The following is a 15,965-nucleotide window of genomic DNA, read 5'->3' on the forward strand; positions in this document are numbered from 1 at the left end:
CCTGCCCACAGGCCACTGCAGCTCAGGAGGACTGCCCTCCAGGCCTGCCTGTTCCTGCTTCAATCGTGCTCTCCTCAAGACCGTCAGAAATAGCCCGCAGCCGGCCCTCTGCCCTGGTTTCTTTTTCCAAAACCAGTTGTTGGTCTTGGAACATTCAGTCCCAAGCGCTTTACTCCACCCTGGGGAGTGCACTAGAAGGACAGGTATTAATAGTGATGCTTGTCCTCTGAGGGAGCGCCAGGGTCCTGTCTCCTGCTCCCCTGGTGACCCTCAGCCTCCAACCCCGGCCCAGCCACCTCGTTCCAGTCCTTTGTCACCACCCACACGCTGCCGTGACCCCTGCCTTAGGATTCAGTGCAGCAAACGTTTATCGAGCCCCTAACTCCAGGTGAGTGCCTGGCCTGGTTCCACTAGCCCATTACTCACCCATTCCTGGTATTTCAGCCAGCCTGGCCAGCGCTCCCAGCCAAGCCCCTGCCCACCAGCCCCCAAGGACACAGCCACTGTCACTCTGTTTGCCCTGCACCCCAGCCACCCCAGGCAGCCTCCTCCTGCATCCCCTCCCTTACACATGGCACCTGTCCCCAGCCCACCCCACCCCCTCCCAGGGTTCCCCTCTGCGCTGCTGCCAGGAAAGAGGGATGAAAAGGTGTGTGGTCTGCCCTCTCAGGTGTTGAAGCCCCTATGTAACAGCAGATGAGGAAATCGTTTGGAACGATTTGCCCAAAGGCTCATCTTTTCAAAGCAGTCATCATGGTGTGACTGCAGGCCTTAATTTGGGGCCACGCCCACTGCTTACCTTGGCCCAGTCTGACCTCTTCTTGTCCTCGGTGCTGCCCAGACACGTGCTCATCCTGGACACCCTCACTCAGCACACACCTGCTGGGCCACATCACTTACAGATGCACCCTGCCCCCTGGAACCCACCTGAAGTCATTTGCAAACGAGCGCCCTGGGGCTGGTCAGAAACACTGGGACTTCCAACACCCCCCAACCCCACACCCCCACCCCCGCAGTGGCGGTGCAGGCCCAGAGTGCTTTCTCACACACACCCTGTCTGCCAGACCAAAGAGCCTCCATCCATGGGGGCTGGGGCTGGGGGTTGGCAGACCGGCCAGGGCGGGAGTGGAGGGTGTCCTTCTGCCTTCTCTGTGCACCCTTCCTGGTTCAGGAGCTGTTTCTGAAAGGTCTCACGGGGGTCTGAGGGCTGTCACTCCCATGATGCCAGCAGACTCCTCCATCGCAGCCTCGGGGCTCCCGCCCCCATGCTCAAGCCCTGCTCATGCCCCGCAGCAGGCCGTCCTGGGGCCAGTGCCCGGCATGGCCGTGCCCCACAGCCTCTGCCCCAGCCTATTGTTGGGGCTGAAGGGAAGCACTTTCTTCCCCTCAGCCCGGGCCCCGCCGACCTCCGGGTCTTCCTTCCAGCCATGCCATGACTGAGTGCGGGCGGATGACCGACGCCGAACGAGACCAGATCGACCAGGACGCGCAGCTCTTCATGAGGACCTGCGCCGAGGCCATCCAGCAGCTGAGGACCGAAGGTACCAGATGGGGACTCACAGGGGAGCTGGCCACTGCCCAGACCAGCTGCAGCTCCAAGTCCCCCTCTAGTCTGCCCTGCTCACGTTGTAGCCTCCGCTTCTCAAGGGGATGGTAAAGATCTACAAGGGGCTTCCACTTTTAATCCCACTGTCCTGAGAAGTGTGTGCGTGCATGTAATATGAACGTGTGTCTGTGCATGTCACATGAGCGATGGATAGGCCCTCCACTCACATCACTCAGTGCAGATTTGCACACGTGGGGCTCCTTGCGCACAGTCCTCCTTTGAGCACTGTGTGTGTTATGCATGCTCCCCGGCCGTGTCAGGTGCGGTGGGACAGCATGAGGACAGCTGTGTGGGGTCGCCTGTGTGCTGGCCCGAGCAGAGCTGCCGCTGGTGGTGGAGAGAGGGCTGGCAGAGGGAGGCTGGGCGCACCGCGTCCGGCATGGTGGCAAGTGTGGCAATGGGTGCAGTGAGTGCCTGGCTTGTGGTTCCTTGGGGAGAGGGGAGCCATGGCGGCTGCAGTGTGGTGGTGGTGCTAGGAGCTAGTGGGGGGCTGCCAGTTCAAACCCACCAGCCCCTCCTCAGGAGAAGGGGCAGGCCATCGGCTCCCGGGAAGACTGGCAACAGCTGACGTCCCCTACGGGTTCCGGGTGTCGTGTGAAGGACGGCCTGAGCACTGGGCCCCCTGGGTGCCCTCGGAGTGCACTCACAGTGGTGTCACAGCCACACGGCTCCCCCAGCATGTCAGTGAAGGGTGGTCTCCTCTGCTCAGCCCTCAGGGCAGCGTCCTCCCCGCAGGTGAAGGAGCACCGAGGTGTCGTCCTGGACTTCATCCAAGACTACCTGAAAAGTACGTCCTGCCTTCTTGGGGGGGCGGGCTGAGCACGCTGTCTGAGGGTGCTCATGGGGGTCATCGTGGTAATGCGCGCTATCCCGCCCTCCCCAACAGGAGTGTGCAAACTCTACTCGGAGCAGAGAGCCGTGCGCGTCAAGCGCCTGGTGGACAAGAAGAGGCTGTGAGTCTTCCTCAGGCACTGGGCCCCACGCTGCCTCTGGCGGCTGGCCGCTGGGCCAGGCAGGAGCATCGCCACAGTTGTGGGGAGGGCAGAGGAGGGCAACCCCAGGAAGCAGGTCATGCGCTGCCCTTGATGTCCAGGTCAGGGGCCCACTTGCTCTGCTTCTGTTTGGTGCCAGCTTGGCAGGGTTACCTGGGACTCTGACCCCCTGAGGGAGGAGCTGGCACATGGCCCATGGCCCCTGGAAGGCTTCCCCAGAGCACCCAAGCCCCGGTGCTACTGCAGGACAGAGCGCTGAATGCCGTGCTCAGGCAGGAGCTCTAGGTGGCAGAAAGCCGCACAGGCTAAACGACTGGCCCAAGGCTGCGTGGCCAGAGCTCAGCCGGGAAGCCAGGCAGAGTCTCTCCAGCAGTCCCTGGGCTTGCCTGCCCCTGCACCCCCTAATTTCGCTGCAAACTGAAAGGCTGGTTGTTCAAAACCACTGTCTTCAGAAGAGACGGGTGACCGCCTGCCTCTGGCGCTGGCAGCATGGAGCCCCGTGGGCAGGGCTCCCTGGGGCTTGCAGGGTCGCTCGGAGTTGGGGTGGACTTGACAAAGCCTGGGCAGTAGGAGCCGCAGTTCAGCCCCGACAGCACGTCACCTCCCTCCCTTCCACCCTCACAGGATTCTATGGTTAACTATGTTACCACTCCGCTGCACCTGGGCTCCGTGCTCAGGGTCGCCCAGCTGAACTTGGCGGTGAACCCAGGGCAGCTGTGGTGCATCTCCCAAACCTGTGTTGCGTGAGTGGATCGGAGGCAAGCCAGCAGCACAGGCTGGGGTGGAGAGATCCGGCATGCCCACTGCCCTCGTGCCCTGGAGCGGCTGTCGCAGCGCCAGCCCCCGCTCAGCTGGGCAAGCTAAGAGGATGCTCACTCTGCATGAGGGCTTGCTTGTAGGGAAGGCTCCCGGGAAAGGCCTGGTCCTCTGAGCCTCTCGCCAGCATCCCATGGAGAGCACCGAGAGTCATGGCCCCAGTCTTTCCCCGGGGCTAGGCGCTAGGGACCCCAGGTCCGAGGAATACACTCTGCTCCCAGCTCTTCTTTCTCGGGTCCCTTCTCCTTTTATGCTTCTAAGATAAAGGGCGAGGCAGGCTCCCAGCCCGACCCCTCCTGCTGGTTTATCTCACCTGATGGCATCACGTGGCTGCCAGGCCAACGAGCAGCCCAGCCATCTGGGCACATGCTCAATCCATGACAGACGGGTCAGCTCTGAAGATGCGGGGTCCTCCCTCAGGATTGTGGTGGCCTGGGGCAGAAGTGCAAGTCCTGCATTTGCCACGGGTGGACCGGGGACTTCGGGCCCTGCGTCAAGTAAAACCTGGTTCTTGGTGGGTAAAATCCGTCTGACAGGCTCACTGTAACTGAGACAGGGACAAGCAGGCTCCGTCGGCCGGCAGCTGCCTGAGGGCAGTCAGTCCTGTCACGGAGGTGGTGATGGTTTTGTTTGGTGCCCTTCCATCTGCGAGGGTCTCCCTCTCCCTCCCAGGCCCTCTGCTTCACCAAGGGTGATGCCCCCTCCAGCCATGGAGCCCTCCTGAGGACCGTCCAAAGCCAGTGACAGACGATGCTGTGACCGGGGGAGGGGTTTGACAATGGTTGCCCAGCCCTTCCTCCTAGCTCTCCATCAGAGGTCCCATGCAGGCGGCAGCAGAGGACTCATGAGATAGTGAACTGCAGAAAGGAGCACAGGAGGGACCACTGCCCGGGGCACTGTTGACTCAGCCGCCCAGGGGTCGGGTTTCTGTGGTGCCTGACCCTGGGGGGCTGGATCAGAGTGACAGCCGCATAGCCAGGCCCAGAGACCAGGCCCAGAGACGGAGAGGGCTGGGAGAGAGCTGGAACTGGGGCTCCCGGGAACTGGCGGCTCCTGGGAGCAGGCGTGTTGTGGACAGGGAGTCTGGACCCCCATATTGTTCCAGAAGGCAAGGCAGGTCTCAAGGAGGGTGGAGAGCCAGTCTGCAGGGGCTCACATGGCAGGGCTCCAGGGTGCCTCCCTCAGTCAGCGTTCTAGACTTCAGGCCTTGCGCCCCGTGACAGTGCAGACCGCCCCTTGTCCTCCCCTCAGAGTGGCTTCCAGGTTGGAAGCTTTAGCCCAAAGCTTACCCAAGGGCCCACCAGGGCTCCTCGCGGTGTCAGCTGCCGTTAGTAGTCCTTCGCTTACGTGTGTCTCCTTTGGCCTTCTCAGAGTGGCAGCGCTGATCGCAGCCACTGTGCACTCGGTCTTGTCTGTCTGAGGTCTGCCTGCACTTTCCACAGTGACCCCACAGGACGGAGGAAGGCGGCCCCCCAGGGTTTCCAGGGCAGTCATTCTGTATGGAAGCCTACGGCCATCTTTCTGCCGCCCAGTGGCTGGTGTATTCCAACCACGTCCTTCCAGTTAGCAGCTGTGGGCTCTCCCCACCCCCTCCCCACCCATACCAGCAGGGTGCCCAGCCATCACAGGGGCACTCGGTGTGGAATGGTCGGCATTAGTGCACACCCGTGAGCCTCCTGGGCTGGAGCTAGGATGAACCAGCCCTAACTGCCCGCCCGACCCCACCCCCCACCCCAGGGCTGCTGGCACAGCCTCCCTGGGTCACATATGCTGCCACGCTCCTCTGCAGATGCCCGGCCCCCAGAGGACAAGGATGATTCTTCCCTTTGTAGGTCTAAGCTGGAGCCAGAGCCTAGCACAAAGCCCCGCGAGCCCCTGTCCCCCGAGGCAGTGTCCCAGGACCCTTCCAGAGACTCGGAGGAGAAGCCCGCCCCTGAGGACGCTCCAGGTACGTCAGCATGGCCCAGCCAGCGAGGCCTTGTCACTCAGGTGGGGAGGAATTCACGAGGGAGAGCCCTGCCGGGCACTCCAGCCCTGCTTGTCCTTTCTTTACGTGGTCTGCTGTGACGGCCCGGTGGTGATCAGAGCAGCCCTCCACCGGCAACTCTCAGTGGATCTGTGAGGCAGGCTCTGTCCAGCTCGCCCCGCCTGGGGCCAGATTCCTCGCTGTCCAGTGGACTCCCACCCAGCAGCCTCAGGGCACAGAGCAGAGCTGCCCACAGGGATCTCACGGCTGCCATCTTCACAGGAGAGGAGGGGAGAGTGCCCAGTGGCGGTCTTGCAGAGCACGGGGGCAGGCCCATGAGGCCTGTCCTGCAGGGGGGCAGTGAGTCTGGCTTGTTCCTTTGCACTGACGCAGACTGCCCCATCACTGTCCACGCTGAGAGCCACTGGTGCCTTCAACCCTTCCACACCTTCCCTTCTCAGCTGCTCTGCCAGGGCTCCGAGAGGTCCCCTCAGAGACTCCCTCCTGCCTGTGGGCACTCATAGTCCCAAGGACCAGGCTCTGCCTCGAGCAGAGGGCATAAGTGGGGGTGGGGGTGGGGGAGGTGCCAGGAACTTAGAATGTTCTAGAGGGCGAAATGAGGCAATGCTGGGAGCTGTGGGGTATAGTGGGAAGGGTGCGGGGTGGACCACAGGGAGCTGGTCCCAGGCGGGTACATGGCTGTGGGGTGGACTGGCCAGCCTGACTTGGGGCAATAGGATTTCTCGCTCTAACTCAGGGTCTCTGTGTGCTTGGTTCCCAGGACCAAAATGTCTGTGTGTCTCATTCTGGTGTCTTGTACTTAGAGAGCCAGAGGCTCCAGTGGCATAGTGGTCGTGTCTGGAGATGTTAAACACGTGGTTAGCAGTTTGAAGCCACTAGCCGCTCCTCGGGAGAGAGTCAGGGCTGGAATATCCACCCACCCCCTGCCCCAGCTAAAGCAGGGTAAACCTGAACCTGGGCCCCAGCCTGCTCCCCATCTCATTCACTCACTCATTCAATCTCTCACACACATACACAGCTAGGAACGTGCATACATGGACAGTGTCGGCTCCAAACCAGGAGGACACATGCATCGTGTGGGTGGGTGGGTGGGTGTTGGGGGGTTGGAGGTGTCCTCTTGTCCCATGTGGGTCACCACCCTTCTACTTTTCTTTCTTTCTAGTGGAAAAGCACTCGCCTGACGCCCGGCCGGAACTGGGGAACTGGGGGGAAGGGAGAGGCGAGGACGAGTTGTCCCCGGAGGAGATCCAGATGGTAAGGCGCCTGCCTGTCAGTGACGAGGAGGAGGGAGGAGGAGGGAGGCTACCGTGTGCTGGCCCCCAGCACCTGCAACCTGAGGGGCTCCGCTTGGTGGTCAGGCTGGCCACAGCTTAGTGTGCCCAGGGCCGGTAAGGTCAGGCGTGCATCCATCACACTGCAGCATCGGCCACTATCGGGGCTGGCTCCTCAGTGGTGGGAATTTGCTAGAGTTGTGGTCATTTGAGGCCAGCGTAAGACCACCGTCACCCTCGTTGGCTCTCCGTTTAGTGAGGCGGCTTCTGCTCCCTGGTTGTCAAGTACAATTTCCAGTGGGTTTCCAAAGAAGCCCGGGGTCTGTGTGCAGCTCGGCTGGGCCTCGGCAGGGAGAGGACTGGAGGAAGCCCTGCCTGGTGCCCTGCGCTGCTGTGTCCACCCTGCATGCCAACCAGCAGCTGTCACTGTTGTTGCTGCTGCTCTTAGTGCCGAGTCAGCTCCTGCTCGGAGCAGCCCGACCTGGACAGGAGGAAAGCACGGCAGCCCTCCGTCTACATGACCCTCCACCCTGAGGAAATGCAGAGATTACATAGCAGCACCGATGCTGTCACATGCACAGAACTGGTGCGCCAGTGCATCGACGGGAAGCTGCTAGAAAACCTAGGGACGGGACTGAGAGCGAGAGGTAGCATGAGTGATGGCAGGTGGATCTCGGCTGACAGTAGAGAATGCCAGACAGATGTGTACTTGTGTTTTGTTGCCTGTGTGGGTCTTAACAAATTATGAATAACCTCGAGAAGAATAGGCATTCCAGAACGCTCCGTCGTGTTCTTGCGGAGCCTGTACGTAGACCAGGAGTCAGTCCTTCACACAAAGGGAGCTACTGCACGGGCTGAGATCAGGGTTGCACCCGCTCGCCATATGTATTCACTCTGTGTACCGAGCACGCAGGAACCCGGCGTGAGAGTGGGCGGAAGACTTACTGACCCTGTAGGTGACACGGCCTCACTTGGTGACAGAGAGGAGGACGGAGAGGACTTGATAGAATCACAGACTGGCCTTCAGGACAGATTGCTGCTCAGTGTCAAGAAAAGCACAGCCCTCACTCGAACCAGTGGGCAGCACGTGGCAACCATCACTGCCCGCAGAAGCAGCAAGGCGGAAATCAAAGGCTACACTGCACGAGGCAAATTTAAATCCTGACAGAACAAAGATGTCCGTCCGTCTCCTCAAGGGCCTGCCTCTTTCCCGCTGCCCTCCACTTTACCAAACTTGATGTCCTTGTCCAGGGACTGGTCTCTCCTGACAAGATGCCCAAGTATAGGGGATGAACTCTCACTGTGCTTGCCTCTCAGGAGCACTCTGGCCACACTGCTTCCCAGACTGGTCAGTTTGCCCTGTGGGCAGTCCGTCATGGCTGTTTAGGTGTTCCTCCCCAGCACCACATTCAGACGCAGCGAGTCTTCTTCAGTCTCCCATAGTCAGCATCCAGCACCCACCTGCACGGGACGCCATGGAGCTCACCGTGGCCGGGGAAGGATCAGCAGAAAACTGGAAGGCCCGAGCCAGGGGCACCGCCCCGAGCTCAAGCAGCCAGTGGTGAGGCAGGACTGGGCCGAGCTTCCTCCTGTCAGCCGTGGGCTCCCTGTGACGGGGAAGCGACTGCAGATGGGAGGCACAAGTCGCCGTGGATTCAGGACCCTGTTGCAGACCCTTGATTGCCCAGTCCTGTCTCTCCATTGGGAATAGTAGCCGAGAGTGACCTCCCAGCTCAACCGGGAACACGAAGGGAAGGACTGTGTGTGGGCGGGTCTGCAGCACATGTGGTCGTCATTCATAACCGTCGTCCTCTCTTGAGGGCCGGAGGGCCGGCGCAGCAGCCCCCCCACCCCCTGCCCCAACCCGGGGGGAAAAACACTAAATTGAGCCCGATAACAGCGATTTGATTTGGGATTTCACCCAGAGGAGCGGCTGCCAGCTGTCCCCAGAACAGGGAGGAGGTGTGGGCTGAGTGGGCCCCGCTGGTTCTGCTGCCCTCCCTCTCTGCTCTCAGGTGGAACCACCTGCCTGTATGGAGCCTGTCCCAGGCCGGTTTTTAGAGACACAAGGCTGGCTTCTGGGTCTCCCATCCCCCAGCCCTGGCCTTTTGTCCTCCGAGGCCTCTCATGTCAGGATGCTTGCAGAAGCACCAACGAGGGAGGTTAGGCCCAGAGGGACAGCTGCGCAGGGACTGCTGTCCCGGCCCAGGGCCCCTTCCCCTGTGGCCTCCACCGTCCCCATCAGCAGGCTTCTCCAGTGGCGGGTGACCCGAGCCCGTGGGAGGGGTGCTTGTCCTGTGTAGGCGGTGCAGGTGCAGAGAGGTGGGAACGGGGTCCAAGGGAGTCAGCCACCGAGTCACGGCTTGGCCAGCCTGGAGCCCCTGTAGCAGGGTCGGGCTCTGGTGGCACCCTTGTCAAGCACTTGGCTGCTTTCCGGAGCTCCAAGGTTCCGGCCACCAGGTGCAGAGAAGGCAGCGGCCGTGGACGGGCTTCCCCTAGAGGCAGGCAGCCAGGGGAACCCTGTGGAGCATCACGGGTGTCTTCCGGGGCAGTCAGCTCACCATCACCAACAAGCACAGAGAGGGCCGTGCCCTGCCCAAGGCCACACAGCTGAAGGTCGGGGAGCTGCATTTGAGGCCATGTCCTCAGGCAGCAGAGAAGGCCATCTGCATGTCTGCTCACAGGGTCCCTGGCAAGCCTCGGGGGAGGCCTTGGGCTGCTTCCGGCCTCACTGCACAGGCAAGAGGGGAGGTGGAAAGGGGGGCCCAGGAAGTGTCAGGGGCAGCACTGAGAGAGCCCCTCTCTGGGTGCCAGGGAGCCCCTGAGCCCTCCTCAGAGCCCCACAGGCAGGAGAGGTACCCATCAGCAGATGGGGGATGGGCACTGTGCAGTCGGACAGGTGAGGGCACAGAAGGCATGCGAGTGCCCGTAGGGGAGAAGAGGCATCCCGACCACACCTGGAATGGTGTTAGCAGGGTGGGTGCTCGAGAAGGGGAGGGGGCACCTGGAGGTACCCAGGGGGCAGTGCTGGAGAGGGGGTGGGAGGCAGTGGGGAGGGAGAGACTGAGGTGGCACCCAGCACCATCCTGGGGGGCATTGGGGATCCCAAAGCCACTTTGTGTTCCTCCAGTCCTGCTCTGAGGGCAAGTGGAGTAGAGCAGGCTCCGGCCCCAGTGAGCACAGTCACCCAGGGGGACATGCAGTGTACCCACAGCTGTGACAGCCCCGCAGCCCTGCCTGCGGCCTAATGCTGAGCCCAGAGTAACGTGGCTCCGTGGACCTGTCCCTTCACAGTTTGAACAAGAGAACCAGCGGCTCGTCGGTGAAATGAACAGCCTGTTTGAAGAAGTGAGGTATGTGCAGCAGCTGCAGGAGGACCATTCCAGAGGGCCCAGCACGTGCTGTCCACTGAGCCATAGCCAGGCCTCCTTGTGGGCAGTGGACGTGCTTGCCAGAGGCCCTGGTGGCGGCGCCTGTGGGGTCTTTACGGAAGCCCCTGCTGCATTGTGGGCACTTCCCAAAGGTCAGGTGGTCACAGGGCCTTGGGGCCTCCCAGGGCAGTTGTGTATTCAGTAGGTCCTTCCTGAGCATTTTGTCCCTGGGCTCACAAGGCCGCAGCTGCAGCTCCATCTGCCTTCCTGCTCTGCCCCCCACCTCACCCTGTCCACTGAGACCTCATCCCAGAACAGCCCTGCCTCCTGGGTTTGCCTCTCGACCCCACCCCTGCCTGCTGCAGGCATTAGCACAATGGTCCTCAAACTTTTTAAACAGGGCCATTTCACTGTCCCTTAGACCCGTTGGAGGGCCAGACTATAGTTTAAAAAAAAACTATGAACAAATTCTTAAGCACACTGCACATATCTTATTTTGAAGTAAAAAACAAAAGGGGGCAAAAACACCCGGCGGCCTGGACAACTATCCTCGGCGGGCCGCATGTGGCCCGTGGGCTGTAGTTTGAGGACCCCCGCTAGCGCCTAGCAGTTAGATGTACCTGTAGCACCCCAGCCACCCTGGGCACAGCAGGATGGTTCAGAGGTGGCCGGGCTGGTCAGAGAGGGGGCCAGTGAAGAGTCTGACCCCCTCCCTCCATTCTGGGTGGCACTGACCCCCAGACTGTATGGGGACATGGGGTTGTGGAACAGGCACAGCTGGGTGCCACACCCCAGGGCCCACCTGGTTCAGAATTGGAGACCATGCGGTGCCCCCAGGTGTCAGCACCTGCTTACTTGATGGTTGCTGAGGGAACGGGAGGTGCAGCCACTGGCAGATGGGACCCCTTCAGCTGGCTGCCCTCCCCATGGGTGACCTGCCTCGGACACGACCCGCTTGTTCCTCTGTTCGTTCAGGCAGATAGAAGGTAAAGTGGTTGAAATCTCCAGACTCCAAGAGATATTCACGGAGAAGGTCTTACAGCAGGTAGGTGGAGGGGCGGTGGGGTTGTAAGTTTAGCTTAAAAGGATGCAGGACTGTGCGTGTGGAGCCCACGGACACTGGGGGTGATGAGGTCACCTAGGGTTCTGGAGACATGCTGGGCAGTGCAGCCGGCTGATGAGGGAGGCCTGGCTACCTCCCAGGGTGAGCTGAGTCACCCCTTCTGAGCCACATTGCAAGAGGGAGGTGACTGACCCCTGCAGGACTGCTGGGAATTTTGCAAAAACCCTCCAGCCAGCACCTGGCAGGAGACAACCCCAGTCATGCATGAGAGTGTGTGTGTCCATCCGAGGGCCCCTCCAAGTGAGGCAGGTTCTCACAGGAAACAGTCCTGCCACACCACACTCTCGGACAACAAATACAGGGGGAAATGGGATTAACAGAGGATGCCATTTGCCCAGAAGTTTCTGAAGCCCCTCACAGTCCTCACGGCACACCCACCTGCAGTTTTCAGCCACTACCTGGCACAGTGTGTAGTGTTGGGACCCACGCATAGTTCCCAGATGTACAGCAGAGCGGGACACAGCGGCCCTGCACTCACTGCCGTCCTGTGCCCCAGGGGCAGCAGCCGGGTCAGCCCATCTCCTGCAGGCAGAGCCCCCGCCGTGGAGCCACCCGACTGCCAGCCAGGCGGCAGTCTTTCTCTCCAGAGCGGCTTCCCCAGAGGGCCGGAGGAGGGCGCGCCTTTCTCTAAGGGCTCCCACCTGCCAGGAGTGCCCTTCCTTGGCCGGAGGAGCAGGGGCGGCTCACCTGTAGGCCCTGTTCTCCCCCAGGAAGCTGAGATCGACAACATCCACCAGCTGGTGGTTGGCGCCACAGAGAACATCAAGGAAGGCAATGAAGACATCCGAGAGGTGGGTGCTGCGCGAGGGGCCAGAGCCCTGAACCCGAGAAACTGGCCGCTGTGACCCGTAGTCCCAGGCCCCGTTGGTACTTTCTACAATACACATGGGCCAGATCTGTGTGGTGTGTATGTGTGTGCGTTGAGGGTGGGGGGTGGGGTGTCAGTGTATACACGAGTCTCAGAGGGCACAGACGAGCATGTCCTATGTAGTAGAACCCCAGCACAGCACCCACGGGCACTGGCGCCTGCCCCATGTGGTAGCAGTGGGGATGGGGGCATCTGACCACTGTGATCCGTGCTTGCCCCAGGCCATCAAGAACAACGCCGGCTTCCGCGTGTGGATCCTCTTCTTCCTCGTCATGTGCTCCTTCTCCTTGCTCTTCCTTGACTGGTATGACAGCTAGAGCCTGCGAGCTGCGCCTGCTGGAGCCGCACCCCGCCCGGCGGGGCACACGGGCCCCAGCGTGGGGCCCATCAGTAGCCCACACGGAAACGAGACCGCACGACGCAGGTGAACCATGAAACTGTCCTGGTGAGACGGCTTCCGGGGTGCCTACTGCCACGTGCCACGCACAAGTGGCTGCTAACAGGGAGTCGCGGGCACCAGGGCGCTGCAGGCCCCAGCTTGTCTCAGGTCCTTGCTGCCCGTCCGGCCCCAAGAGCATCTCCTTTCAATAAAGTCAGGAAACTGCGGCGGCGCCCTGTGCCTTCTCTGAGTCGGGAGCACCCACTCTCCGGGCACAGAAACGTGACTGGCGGTCTGGCTGGCACTTTGTTCACGTGGCCGCTACCCCCACCCCTCCCCTCCCCCTCGCTCAGAGCTGACAGGACCTGCGGAAGGCCTGCACCCCAAGAAAGAGCGGGTGGGTCCGCGCATGTGCAAAACACATCAGCAGGGGCGGGGCCGGACAGATGCAATGAACACGCCCATCTGCGCTGCGTGCCATGGGTAGGGCAGGGGCGTGGTGTTTTGGACCGGGCGAGCTGGGGTTCAGCGGGTGCACTGATGCCTGTGGCAGCGTGCCAGCATAAGTGGGGCGCAGTCTCCCTCTGGGTCGTGGTATGGTTATGCACCAGGCTGCCATCTGCATGGTCGGCACCTCCACAGGAAAGTCTCAGAAACCCACCCAGGGTCGCGATGAGTCAGCACTGTGTGGCTTTGGGGCGGCAAGTCCCACGCCCGACACCCCCGCAGGTGCGCTGTGCACACCCACCTGTGGGTCGGGGCCCTTGTCACCACTGTCCGGAGCCGCCATGGGCGCAGTCACCGCGCTTGTGCTCACAAACAGCTCCCACGTGCGTGCCTGCGTCCTCGTCCTGACCTACCTGGCCACAGGCAGGCCCTGAACCGCGCCCTCGCCCAGCCCCCACGACGGTTCCCACCACACGGAGACGGCAGGGCAGGCCTTTCGTTCTGTTTAATTGTGCCACACACATAAGTTTATCTAACTGGCAATTTGTAAACATATACTTGGATGTCAGTCAGAATTCGGATCGGAACGCCATTTCTTTACAAAGATTGTGGACTGGCATTTCCTAACTGGGTGTGCATGTTCCCCGCCCACCACCCCACAGCCCCCCGCCCGCCTCCCAGTCCCCCACTGGCCTCCCGCATGGAGGCCCTAGGGAGGTGCCCCCACCCAGCCCCCATGTCGCCCCCCCTCCCCTGCTGGGTTTCCCAACAGCCTTGCTAAAGGGGTAGGCCGCAGCTTCAGTCCCGCCCACCGGACAAGGGCGGACCCCGCTGCCACTCACCCACCTTCATGCGACTCTTGTGCACAGTCGGCACAGGGGCTGGGGTCCCTCCCCTCCCCTCCCTCACCCGATGGCCAGCAGCACCGCCACCTGACAGGCGGCAGGAGCGGGGCGGGGACAGTTCTCTTCAGCTAAGCAGGAGCTCGTCCTGGGGGCCAGCAGCAGTTGTGGGGGCGGCTCCCCTCTCCTAAATGCGAACTCACTCAAGGGACCGGCAGGGGGAGACGTGGGGACAGCTGCCCTCAGCCATAGGAGGGCTCACCCTAAGGGTGTCTATTGAGCAAGGTTTGCAAACAGCAAGGTGGGTTAAGAAAAGAAAAAAATCCCACAAGAATGGGAGGGTTTCGGTAGTCCAGCCCCTGGCCATCCCGGGGCAAGGTGTTCTTGGACAGCTCCCGGCTCCCCTGGGAGCAGGGCCTGTGTGGCCGCAGCGCCGGAGGCCGGGCTGAGGTCCTGTCTGCACCTGCCCTGCGTCTGCAGCAGGCACATTTGCAAAGCAGCATTATTGGACAGAAGCAATTGCACCGGAAATGAGTAACCTCTAAAGTATCGGTAATTACACAGAATGAAATGTCCCTCCAGGTCCCTCGGTTACCTCCTCCGGGAGAGCCCCAGCAGGGGCCGGGGCGCGGGCTGCCCCGCTAGGCCGACTGCTCTGCAGCCTCGGTCTCCTGCTCGGACAGCTTCTCCTCCGACAGCACGGACATCCAGGGCGAGGCGGCCCGGGCGCTGCCCTGCCTGGCCAGGCTGTAGTGGTTGATGACCGTGTAGAACTTCTCCCGGGCGCTGGAGTCCTGCTCCGCGTAGTAGCTCTCCAGGCCCTCGGGCACGCACTGTGTGTTCTGGGGAGAGGGGGCCGCAGCGGCGCCAGCGTCAGCCTTGCCCGGCCTGCCGCGAGTTCCCAGAGGGAAGGCTGGGGGCGGGGCCTCGGCCCTCACTGCCTGGGGGCCCCCGCCTGCTCCCCAAGAGGCCTCATACCTCACCCTGACCGGGGCCGCCTCCCACAACCCCGCAGAACTGCCCACGGGATCTGCGAGGCCCACCATCTTCACGGGCACAGCCAGCCAGGCCTTTCTCCCTGGCAGCCAGCTGAGGGACTGGCACAAGGGCCTCTGGGCTAGCCGTGAGCACTTGGCCACTGCACCGCCAGGCCCAGAGACGCCCTGACTCAAACAGATGAGTTGCATCTGCCGCCTCACAGGGACTGGTCCCCGAGGTGGGAGCCGCGTGGACCCAGGGAGGGGAGGAAAGGGAGGCACACAGCAGGTGCAGATGGCACCCCCAGAACAGACCAGTGCTCAGAGGGGGGAGCTGAGATGGTTACAACATAGAATACAATGCTGGGGGGGGGGCTCCTGCCCAACAGCATGAGTGATGGCTATACCAGAGTCGTGGGTGTCACCTACTGTCCAAGACCTAAGGAAGCCACTGGCCAGGCTGGCAGGACCCTGCCCCCTCAGGAACCAGTGCTGGACATACAAGCCAGAACCCACGAAGCCCAGGGTGGGGGCTCCCTCCGATGGCTGTGATTCCAGGGGGGGATATACTGGAGAGAAGCCCCACCCATTTGTCAATGCAAAGGGTGGGGCATCAGTGGGAGGAGCCAGCCCGCTGCTCCCCTTGGGTCAGGCTGGTCAGGAGCCAGATGAGCTCAGGGCAGCCCACAGGCCTGCTGGACACTGGTCAGTGGCACTGCCTCTGGCCCATGTGACACCTTGTCACCTCTCCAAGGCCACCCGAGGCCAAGCTGCCTCATCCTTTCAATGTGCTGATTCATCTGGCACTGCCGGACAGCTCAGCTGGGGATGGGGAAGAGGCCAGGCCTAGTGTCTCCCACGGGGGTCAGTCCTGGTCCTAGCAGAGTCTGAGCATGACCAGGTTTTCCATCTCCACACCTGGGTGACTCCCACCTGGGACAGCTCTGCATCTATGAACAGGGTGAGAGGGTACCATACCAGTTCTTCCTTTGATCTTCAGCGCCTCTGCCACACACACCCCACACCCCACTTCCTAGGGCACCTCCTGCATCAGGGTACGGTCAGCTGGAGCGTCTCCTGTAGGTGGGCTGCCTAGCAATGGGGAAGCCAGCTCCCCCGGTCACCTAGTGCCAGCAGCCTCCCCTGCCCCGCAGCGTCACTCAGGGCCTGGCTCAGTAGCCCAGTCTGCGTGCTTGCCGTGCAGCAGCCCTGGCCTTGCTCACAGAGCCGCTGCTTTGTCATTACTGGCTCTAGGAAGATGGTGAGGGCCCCGTGTGCTGGGGGGG

At 61.8% G+C, this 15,965-nt stretch overlaps 2 protein-coding genes across 3 annotated transcripts in view; one reads left to right on the plus strand and one right to left on the minus strand.

Moving 5' to 3' along the window:
* The window catches only part of STX18 (syntaxin 18), a 65,716-nt gene extending 53,076 nt beyond the window's left edge, over positions 1-12,640 (plus strand). The window contains exons 3-11 of one of the 2 annotated variants that reach the window (XM_004715079.2): positions 1,426-1,541; positions 2,316-2,393; positions 2,493-2,559; positions 5,247-5,362; positions 6,564-6,655; positions 9,967-10,025; positions 11,019-11,088; positions 11,877-11,957; positions 12,256-12,640. In XM_004715079.2, coding sequence (XP_004715136.1) covers positions 1,426-1,541; positions 2,316-2,393; positions 2,493-2,559; positions 5,247-5,362; positions 6,564-6,655; positions 9,967-10,025; positions 11,019-11,088; positions 11,877-11,957; positions 12,256-12,351 — 775 coding nt within the window. In that variant the 3' untranslated portion in view covers positions 12,352-12,640. Of the gene's footprint in view, positions 1-1,390; positions 1,542-2,315; positions 2,394-2,492; positions 2,560-5,246; positions 5,363-6,563; positions 6,656-9,966; positions 10,026-11,018; positions 11,089-11,876; positions 11,958-12,255 lie in introns of both variants that reach the window. The other variant, XM_045289531.1, reaches the window with a different exon arrangement.
* A 959-nt stretch (positions 12,641-13,599) lies between these two features.
* Positions 13,600-15,965, minus strand: part of NSG1 (neuronal vesicle trafficking associated 1) — a gene marked incomplete at its 5' end in the record, with an annotated part of 16,467 nt that continues 14,101 nt past the window's right edge. Inside the window, one exon of the mRNA XM_004715133.2 lies at positions 13,600-14,544. Within this exon, the coding sequence (XP_004715190.1) occupies positions 14,344-14,544 (201 nt within the window). The remainder of the gene's footprint in view (positions 14,545-15,965) is intronic.

This window comes from Echinops telfairi, unplaced genomic scaffold, assembly GCF_000313985.2.
Source record: "Echinops telfairi isolate 266 unplaced genomic scaffold, ASM31398v2 ScPeMD7_28;HRSCAF=97, whole genome shotgun sequence".
Lineage (NCBI taxonomy): Eukaryota > Metazoa > Chordata > Mammalia > Afrosoricida > Tenrecidae > Echinops > Echinops telfairi.